The 17,867-nt window shown below is 40.6% G+C and overlaps 1 protein-coding gene across 36 annotated transcripts in view; it reads right to left on the bottom strand.

Moving 5' to 3' along the window:
* DLG2 (discs large MAGUK scaffold protein 2) overlaps positions 1 to 17,867 on the bottom strand; it is a 1,055,145-nt gene that overhangs the window by 92,902 nt on the left and 944,376 nt on the right. For all 36 annotated transcript variants that reach the window (XM_065049757.1, XM_065049758.1, XM_065049759.1 and 33 more), the window contains one exon: positions 4,222 to 4,336. In XM_065049757.1, coding sequence (XP_064905829.1) covers positions 4,222 to 4,336 — 115 coding nt within the window. The remainder of the gene's footprint in view (positions 1 to 4,221; positions 4,337 to 17,867) is intronic.

The following is a 17,867-nucleotide window of genomic DNA, read 5'->3' as shown; positions in this document are numbered from 1 at the left end:
TCTTCTTTCTCTATTTCTTTTTCTCGTTGGAGAGATTTAGTGACAAAGAGAATGTGGACTCCCAAAAGTGTTAACAGCATTTCCTACTGCTCTGTCCTCCCCTGAAGACTTATAATACTTTCTTTGCCTTTAATGTCGTGGACTTTCTGATAACACAGTATCACAGTATGTTTGGGTTTGGAATGGACCTCAAAAGATCATCTAGTCCAATCCCCCTGCTGGAGCAGGAACGCCTAGGTGAGGTCGCACAGGAACATGTCCAGGTGGGTTTTGAATGTCTCCAGAGAAGGAGACTCCACAACCTCCCTGGGCAGCCTGTTCCAGTGTCTGTCACCCTCACTGAGAAGAAGTTTCTTCTCAAATTTAAGTGGAACCTTTCGTGTTCCAGCTTGATCCCATTACCCCTTGTCCTATCATTGTTTGCCACTGAGAAGAGCCTGGCTCCATCCTCGTGGCACTCACCCTTTATATATTTATAAACATTAATAAGGTCACCCCTCAGTCTCCTCTTCTCCAAACTAAAGAGCCCCAGCTCCCTCAGCCTTTCCTCATAAGGGAGATGCTCCACTCCCTTCAGCATCTTTGTTGCCCTGCGCTGGACCCTCTCCAGCAGTTCCCTGTCCTTCTGGAACTGAGGGGCCCAGAACTGGACACAATATTCCAGATGTGGTCTCACCGGGGCAGAGTAGAGGGGCAGGAGAACCTCTCTCGATCTACTAACCACTCCCCTTCTAAGACACCCCAGGATGCCATTGGCCTTCCTGGCCACAAGGGCCCAGTGCTGGCTCACGGTCATCCTGTTGTCCACCAGGACCCCCAGGTCCCTTTCCCCTATCACTGCTCTCTAATATGTAATTTCCCAACCTATACTGGAACCTGGGGTTGTTCCTGCCCAGATGCAGGACTCAGGTTATTCCCCGCCCAACTCTCTAGCCTGTCCAGGTCCCGCTGGATGGCAGCACAGCCTTCTGGCATGTCAGCCACTCCTCCCAGCTTAGTGTCATCAGCAAACTTGCTGATAGTACACTCTATTCCCTCGTCCAAATCGTTAATGAATATATTGAATAATATTGGCCGCAGCACTGACCCCTGAGGCACTCCACTAGATACTGGCCTCCAACTAGACTCCGCACCATTGACTACCACTCTCTGGCTTTTCTCCTTAAGCCAGTTTGCAACCCACCTCACTACTCTATTGTCTAGACCAAACAGAGATAACATCCCAAACAGAGATATAGGGTCCATAAAACAAAAGGAACAGGTAATACTGAAGAAAAAAAATAATCAGGAAATTCCTGAGGACTATTAATTGAAAGGTCTAAAGACACACTGGGATAAAGAAAAAAAATAATGAAAAGATGAAACATCACTTTATGCACAGATAAAAGATGACATCAAAGAGCTACATAATTTCTTCTGAAAAACTGATTTTTGACCGCTTTCCTGTGGCATATACACTGCTTAGGTGTGTGTTTTGATTGCTTTCAGCCAACTACTTTTAGTCCTACATTTAACACATTATTCCCATATTATATTTTACCTCACTTCATTCAATAAAACTTCTTTTATATATCTCAATTGAAAATGCTATGCTATTTTAGTAAGGGCTGGATGGGAAAATCAGAGACTGCAAGGTAAAGAAAACTCTGGGTCAAATGAATCCCACATCCACCGGAAAATCTGCTTATAGAGCTTTGCTTTTTTCACCTTCTTTTCTGTTGGCATTTCTATGAGCAGAAAATGACACTTATATTCTGTTCTTGTGACCTAGGTGGACCTTATTTTGATTTCCTTGCACTGGCTAGAACACAGTTATTTACTTTGATTAAGCTTTCTGGCTACAAATTAGCTATGCTTGTATTCAGTGAAGAACAGCAAAATCACTACATCCCAAAGAAAGGAAAACAGCAAACTTGAATCATAAACTTGGCAATACAGCTACAGATTTGCAACATATGGTAATTTGCCTCTGATTCTCTTGCACATGCTGACCAAAATAATCCATTGAAACAGAAACGTCCTGGGTTGTAAGAAAAAAACCGAACAACTAAATCCCAGACATTTTACACGAGTCCATGGCTGTAAAGAGTTTATCCATAAAGTGAAAATTTCAGTCTGTGAAAACAAGCACATTTCTGAACCCACATTTATTTTTTCCTTAGTGCCTAATGTAAACATAACCTACCTTTGTAATTAGTGAATATGATTTGAAGTAACAGTGCCTAGCACAAAGCTGCAGGCTCTACTGTACCACAAACACATTATAATAATATGTAAAATGCAGAGCCTCTCAAACAGACTTCTGAGGGTTAGACACAGCCAGTTGTGTGGGTTTGACTGCAAAAAGCTTATGCTAATAAAAGTGACCGAGGCTTTTGAGGTTTCTCTGCTTGAGAGGTTTGGGGCATTTTTTGGAACAACGCTAGAATAAAAGAACAGTTTTTGCATTTGTGGTTTGGGAAGTGATATTTAGATATGCAGCTGAGACATCAAAGATTACTGCAGTGAAGCACCAGGGCATGTCAGCTTAGTGAGACACACCACATCCAGAATTCATGAACCAGCAGAAAACCAGGCTCATCGGCACACACAGAGCGATACCGTATGGAAGAACAAGGCTGGTCCAGATGCAGCACAGATTTATCAGCTTGGCTCAGTGTGCGAGAGAATAAACCTCACTTCTCAGCGGGGCTTACCAGGTTGATGCTGACACTGGGGTAATTGAGTTTTGCTGCAGCTCAAACCAGTAAGCTGTTCTGGACCCTTTGTTAGACCTTGGTGCACACACCTGAACTGAATTGTGGTTGCTGACTTGGACTTCTTGCACCATTGTTCCCCACATTTTGGGTTCCTGGCAAAACTTGGGTCTGTCTCTACGTGTTCAGTGGTTGCAGCTTTTCACAAAATGCAAATTCAGGGAGCTGATCCAAGCTTTTGACAATAAAGTCGCTCTGTGTTTGGTCTGGAAAAAAACTACTGTAGGTAGAATAGGCCCAGAAGTAAACACAGAGCCGTGGAGGTCAGAGAAGGTTAGAGATTCATCAGCAGCCATGACATTTCCAATCTGACCTTGCCCAATAACAAGGTCACTGGTAACAGTGATCCATACCCTTTCAGTCCTGGCTCTTTCTGGCAGCAGTACCAATTAGTGCTTCTTATGGTCGCTGCCCACTAGAATAAGACCATCCATGCTAACATTTAAGTTTTTCCTTCCTTCCTTTCTCCTGCCTTACCCCTTCATGCTGAGGGCGTAATGACAAAATGTAGAATTTAGCCTTAATTGGATCTCTGCAGTGTTATCACCTGAATTAGCTCCCCCATGAATAATTATCACTGCCTGGAGGCTGACAAATTGCTTCCCTCTACTTCATGATTGTCAAGAATTTCAAATTATACGCTGAGCATGGGGGACAAAAAATGAAAATGAAAAGCCTAGAGAAGCATAATTAAGATTATTGAAATATTTGGCATGGAATCCCAAAGGGAGTGAGTGACAGCAAGAACTTTGCTAGAGGCAACTGGGCAATACCCAGTCTTTCTGCCAGCAATGACTATGGCAATAGACATTGTACAGTCAAAGCAGAACTATAACCACTGCTATTGCCTGGCTCACAGCTGGCAAGTTACTATCTTATTCACTACCCCATTTAAGCTATGTACATCAGCTTGTTTAGCATCTCATCTGCATATTTGATCTTGCTAGGTGGATGGTAAATTCTTTGTAGCGTAGACTGATAGCAGGGTAAACATATGTACGGGGAGAGCAGCAGATTTTCATGCATTTAGAATAGCACATAATAGTCGTTGTTTTGTAAGAACAAAGTCTTGGGGAAAAGGCTCACTTTATGAGATCAGTCATTCCATGTCTGGGCAAGACCTTGCACAAAAATGCAATGCGTCACTACATCATGATATCCATTTCAGACACCAAAAGAGCTGATAACCAGTGAGAAATCTTCACATCACAAAACCAAATCACTATAAAAGTATAATGGTCTTTGACAACGGTTTGAAATGATCAGATTAAGGAATAGGGCATTATCCAATTTTCACATTAATGGTGCTGTGCTATAAGAATGATGCATTCCTCAGTTCAAATCGAAGCAGTTTCTCAAACTTCTTTCCCACCTTGCTGAACTCACAACACACAAATCAGGCATAGACAAGGTAGCTGCTGACATATTGCTGACATATTCCCAGGAGAAAGTTCTCCCTGCTTACCTGACATACAGTGACCTCTTCTGATTAGTCCTCAGGGATCCAGACCCAGAACTCATGCTGTGATTCATCATCTGCTCACGCAGGTCATGGATTTTTGCCTCAAACCGAGCGTACTCTAAGGAGATAAAAAAACAGAAAATAAAGATATTTTAGTTTTCTTGACCTATATAATCTTTAAGGCTGCCAAATGTAAATTAATATTGAATTAATGAGTGTAAGGCATGTCCTGAAAACTGAGGTCTAATAGAACCTTTCATTAATATATAAATAATAATAATTGATATACCAATAATCACCAAACACATGAAGTTTAAGGGCAAGTGCCAGATTTTGTACCTGGGACACATCAATCCTGGCTGTACACACAGACTGGGGGACAGAGCTCCTCAAAAGGAGCTCTGCAGAGAGAGATCTGGGGGTTTTGATCAATGGCAAGTTGAACATGAGCCAACAGTGTCCCTGGCAGCCAAGAGGGACCCGTGTCCTGGTGCATCCAGCACAGCATGGCCAGCCAGGCAGGGAGGGGATTGTCCAACTCTGCTCTGCACTGGAGCGGCCTCACCTGGATCACTGTGTGCAGGGCTGGGCAACACAGGATACAAAGGATATAAAGCTACTGGAGGGTGTTCAGAAGAGGCTACGAGGTTGGTGAAGGGTTTGGAGAGGAAGCCGTATGAGGAGCAGCTAAAGTCACTTGGTTTGTTCAGCCTGGAGGAGACTGAGGGGAGAGCTCATGCCGGCTACAGCTTCCTCACAAGGGGAGGAGGAGGGGCAGGGCTGAGCTCTTCTCTCTGGTGACCAGTGACAGAACCCGAGGGAATGGCAGGAAGATGTGCCAGGGGAGGTTTAGGTTGGACATGAGGAAAAGGTTCTTCCCCCAGAGGGTGCTGGACACTGAACAGGCTCCCCAGGGAGGTGTCACGGCCCCAAGCCTGACAGTGTTCAAGAAGAGACTGGACAACGTCCTCAGACACACGGTGTGAACTGTGGGGTTGTCCTGTGCAGGGACAGGAGTTGGACTCAATGATCCTTGTGGGTCCTTCCAAGTCAGGACATTCCATGATTCTAATATATTAGCTTAGGTAAATTAATGACCTCTTTATTGTGGTACCTGAACATTTTAGCACTGACTGTGTGAAAAGTCAGATAGCTAGACCTTCTCTTCTGCAGTTTCAGGAAAGGGAAGGAGGTTTAAGGTGTGTTACTAAATATCTTACAATTTGCAAAAAGGATTTTGAAAGCAGTTTTCTACTATATCATTCATCTTTCCCTTGTTAGAGGCAGTGGGATGATGGACTGAAGTTATTATACTAATGAGTTAATCATTTAGTGTAAAATCCCATCAAACTGCAGGAATCATAGAATCATTCTGGTTGGAAGAGCTAACTCTAGCACTAATCCATGTCCCTAAGAACCTAATATATATGTCTTTTAAACACCGCCAGGGATGGTGACTCAACCGCTTCCCTGGGCAGCCTGTTCCAATGCCTGACAACCCTTTCTGTGAAGAAATTTTTCCTAATATCCAATTTGAACCTTCACTGGTAGAACTCGAGGCCATTTTCTCTCATCCTAAAGGAGATACGCCAAAGTCTAATTATCCCTGAAGCAGCTGTGAAATTGTTGTATGAGCAATAAGCCACCTTATTTGACCAGCCGGCTGGGGACGGGGCTCTGTTTCTTTGAAGTAGGTGGAGTCATAGCTGGGTCTTGGGCTGGGTGATCCTAGGAACTCCAGACTTGTTTAGTTGCACAAAAATGGTATAAAACCACCTCCCACACCTTGTTCTCTGCTATAGCTGGAGGCTTTGTAAAATGTGGTGACATGCTGATCAGCAACATGGGACCAGCATTGGGGTAAGAATTCAGCTAGACTGTTTCATTTGATGAGGCTTTTCTCTGAAAGGACACATCCCTTGCACAGCCTGGTCAACGGTCCCTCCCGCTGGCACATTCTCCTTGCGCGTTGTGTGACCTAATGGGCTGAGTTTTGGTTTGTCAGAGGAAAAGCTGAAGTTTTGGAGACAAGCTCTAATTCCTTGAAACCAACAACCAGCAACACAGAGAGTCATAATTCAACCTAACCCCAGGAAATCTACCTACACGAACTAGAAGACTAACTTGAGGGGGTGTATAAAATCCGTTTCAGTGAGTCAGCGACACTTTGAAGAGTAAGATGTTGCAGACTGACGCCAGCAAAGAAAAGTTGTTCCCTGCACCTCTGTGTTTTATTTCACTGCCTGCTTCCAAAGGAGGGTCTACATTTCCCCATATCAAGTCTGAGGCAGAAGTGAAATGAGCAGACAAGGTTTCCTTTGTTAGAGGGTGGAGGTACATCCACCAGGTCACACCACTTCTCAGTTTACACAAATAAATGTTTACTGTGCATTGATAACCTATTGGTCTGCTCCCTGTTTGTTGCTGTTTGAGCCATGTGAAAATGCTGTAAGACAGCAATATTCTCATTTTCTCCTAGCAGAAATTTCAGCGTTATTTTTGTTTGACCATTTGCCATTCACGCTGGCTTGTTTCCCAGAATGTCTAGATGCTTTGCAACAACAACTAATTCATTTTATTCAGTGCCCTTTAACTTTTCATTGGATAATAACATCTGACCTTTCCAAGATCCCACATTTTGCATAGATAGCAGCTACCTTCAAGCTGGCTTAGCAGAGTGGTTTGATTTGGGCTTTTTTTTTCTCCCCCCCCTTGCTTCTTTTTCTTCATCTTCTTCTTCTTCTTACTTGATGTATTTTAACTCCCTTTTCATTGAGTTTCTTTGGCATTACCTACTGAGTTAAGAGACAGTGGTCACTTTGCCAGTCAGCTGGGAACCACTGCTGTGGTATAAGACTTTTCAGTCTTCCCACACACCTATGACTTCACTGACTGCAGCTGAAATTCTGTATGTCAGGAGGAGAGACACTCCTACATACAGACTGTATTTCAGATTTATTCTGGAGCTTGTTTCTTGCTAATTTCTTTCACCTAGGGTACATCTTTAAGCTTCTCAGTGATTTAATAGCTCAGATCCTCAGAGGAAATAACTATCCTACAAACTTGTACTGTTTTTTACAGTAGAGTTTAGTTTTGAAGTGTTTATCCCCGTGTAGGATTTAAGTTTGGTCTATGTGAGTCATATTTGTTCTGTTCCCCCGCTCTAGAATTTATTTAGTAAATAATCATCTTTCGAGCAAGGCTTTGTTTAACTTATATTTCATCATGACAAATTTAACATTTCTTCTTGGCAAATAGGAAGGGTGATCATAAAAACAAAAAACTTGCATTTCTCTTCCTGATACAGTGTCAGTCCTCTGCAGACAGGCTGACTACTACAATTTTAAGGGTTGTCACTAGGTGTCTTTCATGTGTGGTGGATACACTGAAGGAGACAGTAAACATACAGTGTAATTCAGCTTCTTTGATGTTTTACATCTGGGCAAGGCTCAAGGTATGAATGATTTACATCAGAGCAGCTGTAATGGCAGCTTTCCCTTTAATAAGCAACCATATCCCAGGCAGAGTCTGTATGTGAGGTGTGGGAGTAACTCCCAGATTTAGACACCAATCTGGAGAGTGAGAAGAGAGGATTGAAAATCTGACTCTCTCTAGCACAACATCCAGCTATTTGCAACTTGAACACCAGCTCATGAGATACTCTAATGACTACAGCTTGGTCAGATGATTGTATCGTTGCTTGTGTTCTGACTTCAGAGCACACTTGTAATTTAACTGATTTTAACTGACTGTAAATTTATTCTGAATTTAAAAAATCTCTCTCTTTCTAGAAAACATTTTGAATCCTCAACACATCTTAAAAAAGTCTAATACGTCTGTGATGGAAGCTCGGGGTTCAAGCTCTTGCTCCCTGCTTGATATTAAAAAATACTGAAATAGTAACGGCAGTTCTGTTACTTTGTGCTCTTCAGATGTTTTTTCATTAGCATTGAAATACATAGATAATTTTAAAATAACCACATTTATGGGGCTATATTTTTGCACACTACCTTTTCCATATTTACGCAACAAAAAATAGTGAAAGGTACACCTGTCCTTTCTTCCTGACAAATGCCTGGACCAAAAAATGCAAGACCCTTAATGCAGGTAGTATTGAACCCAGCTCAGATCAGCTTCTTCAGTCTCAGTCCTTCTAATTCTACTGATGCCTAGATGCTACAGCAATGGCTACATCTGAGATGTGAACAGAAAGAGTGGCGCTCCATTTCTGCCATCAGAACCGCTACATTAGTCCTGCCCACTGGGAAAAAATCCCTTTTTCTTAACGCTTTTTTATATATGGGGTCATTCCAGAGAAACCATTTCCTAAAAGCTTTGCATTTGCTAGGTGCAAGTAAGTGGCAGAGCTGAAGTCCAGAAAAACACTTCATCCTTCCTTCAAAAATTCCTTCAAATAACACACTTTCAAGACTCCTACACAATTAAAAGGACACTGAGGTTGTAACATGCTGACAAGAAATCCAGTTAAAGCTGATTCATTAGTTTCATGCCCTTTAAAGAAACGTAGAACAAAGAACTGTTGCTGCTGAAGTGCATCATTAGCAAAATTTCCCAAATTTGACTTACCAAAATCCATCTGCAAAGGTCCTACCCCTTGCCTGGTTCACTAGTGATCCAACAAACTAAATTGGTAGCTTAGGAAAATGATAAAGTAATTCATTAGAATAAAAAGGGCAAACGGGTGAGCAAACTGTAACCTATAATGTTACTGGGGTCAGGCCAGATGGTATAATGGATGGTGCTGGCCTGTGCTCTGGAAAAGTTGGTGTAAGAAACTGGACAGATGTGATGGAGGAAAGTGTCTGTTCATACTTGGCTTTAGACCTGGGTCAAGGCTCATGGCAGTGTAGGTAGGCCTGGATTTAGCTGTCCCAAGTTTACAGATACAACTCGCTAACCCTGCAGAGGTGGAGCTTATGCTGTTGGATGTGGGATAGGAGATGGCTACTCTGAGGAATGGCCGATCTACAGGGACTGCAGGACCATCTTTCAGGGTTCTGGCATTGGCATATTGGGCTCTGCATGCTGCCCCAAGCAAGTACCCTTTTTTCCAAGGGTCTGTTTTCTAAAGTTGGCTCTGCTCAACACTCTGGGCAGTCAGGAGAGAGAGAAGAGTCAGCTTGAATTGCTACAGTGGGAGTTGTCCCCAAGCCCAACTGAGGCCAAAACTGAATGCATTTATGCACTGATGTTTATCTGCTGATAAACAACTGATAAACTGATAAACATCTGCTGATAAACAACTGATGTTTATCTGCTTCACACAGGATTGAATACAGCTTGAATATGCAAACAGGGAACTGGTGTTTTTCTTTCTACCTCATTCTAACATCTTGCCAAGCACTTTACCTGGGACTCACACATATTCTAACCTTTGGATATCAATGTAATCGTTTACCTTTGCAAAGCACTTGCATATGTTGAAAGTATTGCATAGACCTTTGGGAATAATCTTCAAACACCTTGAACCTTCTCCTTAGTTCATATACTGAGAAATCGAAGCAAGGTAAATGGCCAGACACACAAAAAAAACCAACCCAAACCCTAACAGAATGCTCTTAAACTGAAACTTCCATTTTACCTGGCCAAGATCAAAACTATGATCTACACAATCTTGCAGGCACCAATATTTTTAAGGCTGAAGTGATTTAGATACCCGAAATCCTGCCACCCCTTCTACAGCTCTGCAGGTGGGTCGCTACACTGTGGGGAGGAGTTGTTTTAACACCCCTCCGGCCCCTTTTGAGTTCCTATTGACTTGCTTTGGTGGCCCATGATGACTCAGTATTGAGCTGCTGTGAGTCCAATTACTCAACGCTTAAGACTCTTCACACGCTGTGAAGTTAAAAATCATGAGTTTGTGAGATCCATGCTGGATTCACAGTCACTAAGGACAGCTGGGATGAGTGTTGCTGTAACTCAAGTAATATACATGGAACAAGGACTTTTTCAATTAAAATAAGCAGTGTATTGAAATTTTAGCTTCAAATTCTCCAGGTGACTTCAGAAATGGCCTAAAAGTCTATGATAGTTGAACTTGGAAGTCTTAGAAGCATTCTGGAGACTGAAAACGAATGCAAGAAATCGAACATCAAGAATTTTTTAGAAAATCATAGTGAAAAGGTCAAATATTTTCTTGATCTAAAAAGAACAAACAGATTTTATAATTGATGGCTTGATGCTATTTTTGGTAATATAAAGAATAAACATAATAAATTAATAAATATGCTGCAGCTTTTCTACAAGAAAGAGTTGCAGAATTTTACAAAGCTACATTACTGTTATTTTTCACTTTTAAGTTTATAATAAATACTGTAACTTTGATTGAATTTAGAGAACATAAAAACATAAAAGCCCTTATCCTACAAGTAAAGCATCGTTAAGTAACGGAAATGTTGACGTATTATACCATACGGAAAATAATAGTTCAGCATCACAATCCAAGTCTTTATTGGTTTGAATGCTTTTAGTGCTGGCACCTTTAGAGAGATAGCAATTCTTTCTGTCAGCAGGTATCAAAATTTGCTTTCCTGTGTAATTCAGGATCATCGATATTGGCTTGTAGATGATAACAGATTCCCTAATTGCTGCTTTTGTGCTTCTGAAATAACGTATCTCTAACCCACTTCAGCAAATGGTGAAGCAATGATGGCTATAACACAAGCGAGAGGTTGGAAAAGGCAATATATATCTCTTGGACTCTGTCAGGGGGTGAAAGGGAAGTAAAACTTGAACTGTGCAATTTTAACAGACTACAGTGCTTAAGAACAAAATGAAACAAAAGCCTAGGAAGGCAGTAGCAAGAGGCAGAAGTTTCTCACTTCAAAAAGGGTTTGTTGAATAACTCTAGACACTATAACAAAGGAATAGCTGCCAGACCAGCTTCTCCATCAGTATCAATTTGGCATAATTTCAGTGGATCCAGGCCAGCTTAAACCTTCTGAGATTTTCTTCTGTTTATGGAAAAACAAATTTATGCCACTACAGCAAGTTATGATGTTATTACCTCGGACATCTGAGATAGAAATGTGCATGATACTATTATTATGGTAACATTATTTATGCTATTTGTGTATTTTATTTTTTTCTCCCTCGGCCACCTTTTAGAAGATGTCTTGGCTGAATGGTTTAAGATTTAAAATAATAGAACCTGTTTCGTCCTACACTTCTTCCCTTGTCTTCCCTTTCTGCCCTTTGCCCACAGTGCTGTCTAGTCAACACTCTTTTACACATGGGGGTAAAGGAAGGTTAGCAGACCAGCTTCAAGCCTTCAGAGAACTGGATCTGATTCTTGTTTTTCCAGAGATTTACAGTGTGAACGTGGGTGAGTCACAAAAAGTAAGTTCCATCATACAATGGAACCTAAGGCAGAGATTTAGGTGTTAGATTTACACTATGTCTTTGGATATGTCTGCCAGGTGCCCACCATCCCACAGCTCTGTAAAGACTTTGAAACTACCATAATACAAACAAAAAGTGAGTGTACAAAAAGACATGAACTGCTATTAGTTTTTATGTCTTCTGTTTACATTTTTTTTGTTTAATATTTATTTTGAGTCAAGTTTTGCTAAAAGAACCCTGACTGCTGTTTTCAGATGACTAGGGGTTCAAGCCTATACCCATCTGAGGTTGCAGGTAATTACACAGCAGATTAATGAGGGTGAAAAATCATTGTGGTCTGTAGTAATTTCTGAAGAAACAAACCAACATCCATAATATGGTTAGGTACAGTTCATTGTACCTTTAATTCTTAAATCTTCCTCTGGCATATCTGGGGTTGGACACTGCCAGAGACATGATTCTGGACAAAACTGACTTTGGATCTCATATTGTACGGCAAATGCTATGCTTTTAATAAGTCCAAAAGTTCAGTTAGCTTTAACATCAGCTAAATTTGTCACTTGAGAGGAAAAAAATGCACACAATTCTGATGCCATCCATAGGCAGTGCAATAGTGTGCATTTTTTGTTGGATAAAACATTGCTCAAAAGGCCTCGCTCCATTCGTGATGTGCTGAGCAACAGAACACCTTCTGCTGCTATTTCTTGTCAGTCATATAACTCCCATGAGATCACTCAAAGGAAATGAAAAACACAGATTTCAATACTTGAGAATGGAAGATAAATTTACATTTTATTACTTTTTATTAGTTTGAATATATCTACTTGTTTTTATCGGAATATTTTCAAAACACCTTTTCAGAAACCTTTTCAAAAATAATGACACAGGTGTATTTACTGATTTTACCCATTGCTTTGGCCTTTAAAACTTCATCACAGGAGTGCCATTAATGTCTTTGTGCTTTGATATCGGTTGGTTGTCTTCCTTTACCAATATATAGAGGTATTTACACTTGAGCTTGTCTTCTAATTAAAAATTCACCCTGTATATTTGTTCTGTAGCTGGCTTCATTGCCTAAACATCACCACTAACTGTATTTTCCTTTGCTTTATTATTGAAGATAATGCTTCTTCCATCTGTTGCATCATTAGATACAGTCCTCATATTGTGTTAGTTGTGAATATAAATACACCTGAAAAGATATCTTCCTCCCACGTTATGTTCAGGAGACTAATATCGTGCTCTATTCTTAGTGAAAGGGAGTATAATTCCAATCCAAATTGGTCTCTGGAAGCTTTAGTTTCAGAGACTTCATGCCCCATAATGAAAGAGATGTACTGAAATAAGTCAAGCTATTAGTGAGCAACAAGGACTTTGTATCCCACTGAGGTGTTATTTTACCTGTTCCCTTAAAGCCTATCATTGGCTTATGAAGTGTCAGCCTGTACTTTCTCAGCTGGGAATTTCTTGAAGCTTCTTCCAACCATTGAGGAAAACTGCAAGAAACTCAATAGCTTTTAAAAACAACTCCTCCCAAGAGTTCGGAATCTTTTTCCTGCGCAGAATTTTACTGAATTCTCACAAATGCATCCCCCAGCCTTATTTTAAATTGATGCATTGCTGAACTAAATGAGATTGTTTGTGGCACCTTTTCAAATTCCCTGAGGCTCGCACTGACATAACATCTCGGACAATGTTGTGTGTACACATGCCCAAGGAGGGGCAAGGAAAATAAAGAACAGGGAGTCAGATCTGAAACAACCATCTCACAACACATGGTCTGCCTTGGCAGCACAGTGTGAAATCTTGGAAAAGTTGGGCATCACTTCACCCCAGGCATCCAGCTTGCAGAGCCACGCTTGCCCAGCACAGCAGCATATGTCTCGTTAACCTTGATAGCTTTGTAGGAGTTGCTGTTTTGTACAGTGTAGAAATGTTTCAAGATACCTCTGGTGTTTTAGGCACAAAATGACTGTCAAGGTGAAAAAAAATAATAAAAGAAGCTTCCCTGCATTGGAATCCTCTTTCTTCAACAAATATTTATGTGGGACATAGCGAAGAAATAAAACCTACTTTCTATTAATAGCTAAGATAATTAATTCAGCTGTTTTGTCGCTTCAGGCTAATGGTGGAAGGTCTTATTTTCGGACATTTATTAATTTTCCACTATTCTCCATTCAAAAACATTGTCCTGGGGCGATAGTTACTTATTATTTTTGCTTCATTGTGTCTTCTTGCTTCTGCTTTTTACCACTATTAGTTCTATTTGTTGGGAGTTGAGCATATTACACTGATTAGCCATATCTTTTTAATGATGATGTTGGCTTAGCCTCCTTCTAGCTCTTAAAGACCTGAATTGACATGAGGAAACAAAATGCAGAGCTGACCACTTCTAGAGTTTCCTAGGGAGGTAATAGAGGGAAGGCATATTTGTGGTCTTGACTGACTCTGTATCTACACTGGGCAGATACTCCTCTTTTTCAGACTCTGCTGGTAAATTCTTCCTGCCTGCCTCCAGCTGCTTATAAATTTCCCCCTTCCAAAAGTCTCCTGAGTGCCCAACTTACCAGCTATATGGCTCATGTAAGTTTTCCCTATTATTTTCCCATAAGAATGAACTGCTTTAGCCTGCTTAGTGTATTTATGCTGATTGATGTAGACTGGAAAGCAGCCAGACACCAAACTGCCTGCAAAAGTGAAGAGGGCAGGATATGGAGATAAGGAGCTGGGGGCAGACTGGGGCAGGTTCTATCCCCTCCAGAGCTGTTGTGTGTAGAAGATGCCAAGTGGATTCAGTTTGTACTAAACCACATTGGGAAAAGAAAAAAAAAAGGTATAATCCTACTTCATTATCTCCAGAATCAATAACAACTTAAGGAGACACACGAGCTGCTTAGGAACTGTGCAAGAATCTGTTTGAAATGAAACTGGAAATGTAGATCAGTCTGACCTGTCTGATTTTCAGACAAAAATAAAATTAAAAAAAAAAGAGACACTGCTAAATCAAGGCTCAAAACTCCCAAGCGAACTTCTATGAACATTTTCACAAAAACTTCCACAGCTGAGACATCACATGCCAGTTTTGTACTTATACTCCACGAAATTCTAATATAATCAGAGTGGGAACAGATGAAAAAAGGGTTTCTTAAAAGAGACCTGGGGAAAAAGTTTCTCTCTGAAAGCAGAGTGGGGGGAAGCTAACATGATTTTATTAATTCCATAAACTGGCATGAAAGCTGTAGCCTACAGTGAAAAACAAAACCAAACCATAACCCACAAATCATTTAAAAAGCTTAAGCTAAAGCAGAAAATTCAATAGTAGCAAGAATACCAATACTACCTGATGTAATTATTCATATAACAGGATGGCCTTACAGACTAGCAAAAGCACAGAGATAAGAAGGACCATCAGTAATTCAACCAGAATCTTGGCAAAAGTGTCATGAAAATAAACATGGATATACCTCATTGGGTTAAACTGTTTCGTTATTATGATTAATACTATCTGCTAACACTGAACAATACCAATAATAAATGATCCACTCCCTGACTTCAACCTCTGCCAGGTGAAAACTACCTTCCCCTGTTATCTTCACTTTCCTACAGGCAGCTGTGCCGCTCTTCCAGACAAGGAGATCTTCAGCCATCTCCTAAGGCTGTCTGAGACACGCTATTGAATTAAAAAGAACTGAGCAAAGACTGGAAACAAACCCATAAATTTTTACCATCGAAAAAACTTAAAAAAAAATCACAAATGTCTTGAACAAACAAAGTATGCAGAAAGGAATGAAATGGATAAAAACAGTCCCACGTGTGTATTGAGCTTTTCTAAGGGGCGATACTGAGAGCAGCTGCAGAATTAGATCAGTTTGCTAGAGCTTCCTGATTAAGGGGGATTACTGTTTCTAATACAAACAGGTGATAGGGAATCGTTGAGCACATTACAAGTCTGAATGAATTTAAACGAGATAAATACATGTATTACTTCAACATAAGTCATGCTCCCTGCATGCCTCTTAGCTTATTAGAAGGAATATTTTGAATGCTGTGCAATGAGATATATAGGTTGCAAACACGTATGTTGTGCAATTAGCCACTAATTAGACATAGGGGCTATATTTGATGGTCTGGATGCTCTGAAATGTTGATTACCTTGAGCATCAGATCATGTAAAACTGCAATAATACCTGAAAAATCAATGTAATACCAACAAATGCCGTGCAATTACTGCTGATACTCTTGAACTCATCATTCATGGAACCACAGAAATCCATCTTTACAACATAAAAGACTTAGCTGGAAAAGACCTTCTTAATCAAATCCAATTCCCGCCTTTACAGAAAATCAAAACCTAAAATCCTGTGCATCAACTGCTCAAATACTGTCTTATAATTAGTTCAATTTTCGGTTTCCACACACAGAATCCAGTCCTCAAATGGTTAGAATCATTCTTCTAAGTGCAACTGAAGACTACTTATTGGCTTTTGCACCAACACAGTTCCTCTGTGTAAACTGCTCTTTCCCGTTGTATATTGATTCTCAAGACAGGTTTATAGAGAGAACACAACTTCACCTACCAATCTCCATTTCACTAAATAAACAATCCGATCTTTGTTTCAGTCTTTTCTGGTATGCTCGCCTCTCCTATAGCTAGCTTTTTTGTCCTTATTACAGTGTTACGATAGCTATGTCCTATATCATGCAATATCAAGTGAATTCCTGAAAAATAAGACATATTGCATCGGTCATATTCCTCTTTCTAAAAATTAAAAGTATTATCAAAGACTGATATCAAGAAAATCTGCCAGACTGTAATATACTATTTTTTTTCTAATTCCATTTCGGATTTACCTCCCTGTTTTGTTTCTAAAGCTGTGTTTTATGCACCTCCAGATCTGCTGAAAACACAGAATTCGTTTTTTCTTCTTTCCTGATGGACACTATAGGTGTCATTTTCCAGACAAAGGTATTTGAGAGCCTTTTCCTACTCCCTGTGCCAATTCTCCAGTATTCTGTGGTGGAGTAACCAGGTCTGCCTGACCTCAGCACAGCAATGTCTTCCAGTTATTATCCATCTGTTGCTGGTCCTGTGTACTACAGAAACAATGTAGGGCAACCAAGCTGGTGAGGGGTCTGGAGCACAAGTGTGATGAGTGTGGCTGAAGGACCTGGGGATGTTCAGCTTGGAGAAAAGGAGGCTGAGGGGAGACCTTATCACTGTCTACAACTGCCTGAAAGGAGGTTGTAGCATGGAGGGGGTTGGTCTCTTCTCCCAAGTAACAAGTGATAGGACAAGAGGAAATGGCCTCAAGTTGCACCAGGGGAGGTTTAGATTGGATATTAGGAAAAAAATCTTCTCAGAAAGGGCTGTCAGGCATTGGAACAGGCTGCCCAGGGCAGTGGTGGAGTCACCATCCTTGGAGGGGTTTGAAAGATGTGTAGATGAGGTTCTTAGGGACATGGTTTAGTGCCAGTGTTAGGTTAATGGTTGACCTCAATGATCTAGAGGGTCAGAATGATTCTGTGACTCTATTGTACTGCAGCCTTTCCGTTCAGTGAAAACTGAAAATACAAAGTTAATTTGACGATGTGTACCAAATATCAGCGAATATTACTAACCACCAAGTTGTTCAAGGTTTATGTCTACAGTGTCTTCATCAAATCAATACCTTCAGAGATTTTATTCAGCTCAGGTGTGCCAGACACAAGGATTTAGATAAAAAAGAGAAAGATCAGGGTCAATCCTACAGGAAGTAGAAGACTTATGCTGTGTCCCTGCTGTGCTAGTGAGCCACGTTACAGACAAGGCTTTTGGATTAGTAGAAAATGGAAGTGCTGAAAACTTCCCGCTGGATACCCAGGTTTCTTATATTCTTTCATGATTCTGACAAGCATCCTAGAATAAGAACAACAACCTCAACAGCTTTTCCCAAGGACCAGCTGTTTGTTTGCCGCAGTAAGTGAATGCTTTGTTATCCTAACATGCTTTGTTATCCTGGTGGGAATTACTGGTTTATCAGTGGTTTATGTTACCTTACAGGAAGTCAATTCCATGTATGTGTGTATATATATATATATATAAAATTGAATTCATATATATATATATAATGTTTAAATATGTATATATACAGAATGCAGAGAGAAACAGGGAGAGAGAAAAAAATGGGTTGTGTCAAATACTATTTATTGGTGCAGGTTCTCCCACAGTTTCCAGCCTGCAGCTACTGACAGAAGTTGGACTGCAGTACCAGGTGCTCCCTTGAAAGCCAAATTTTTAGACCCATTTT

Source organism: Columba livia, chromosome 1 (genome assembly GCF_036013475.1).
Source record: "Columba livia isolate bColLiv1 breed racing homer chromosome 1, bColLiv1.pat.W.v2, whole genome shotgun sequence".
Lineage (NCBI taxonomy): Eukaryota > Metazoa > Chordata > Aves > Columbiformes > Columbidae > Columba > Columba livia.
Note: the sequence above shows the minus strand (reverse complement) of the source record. Positions and strands in the feature narration are given on the sequence as shown.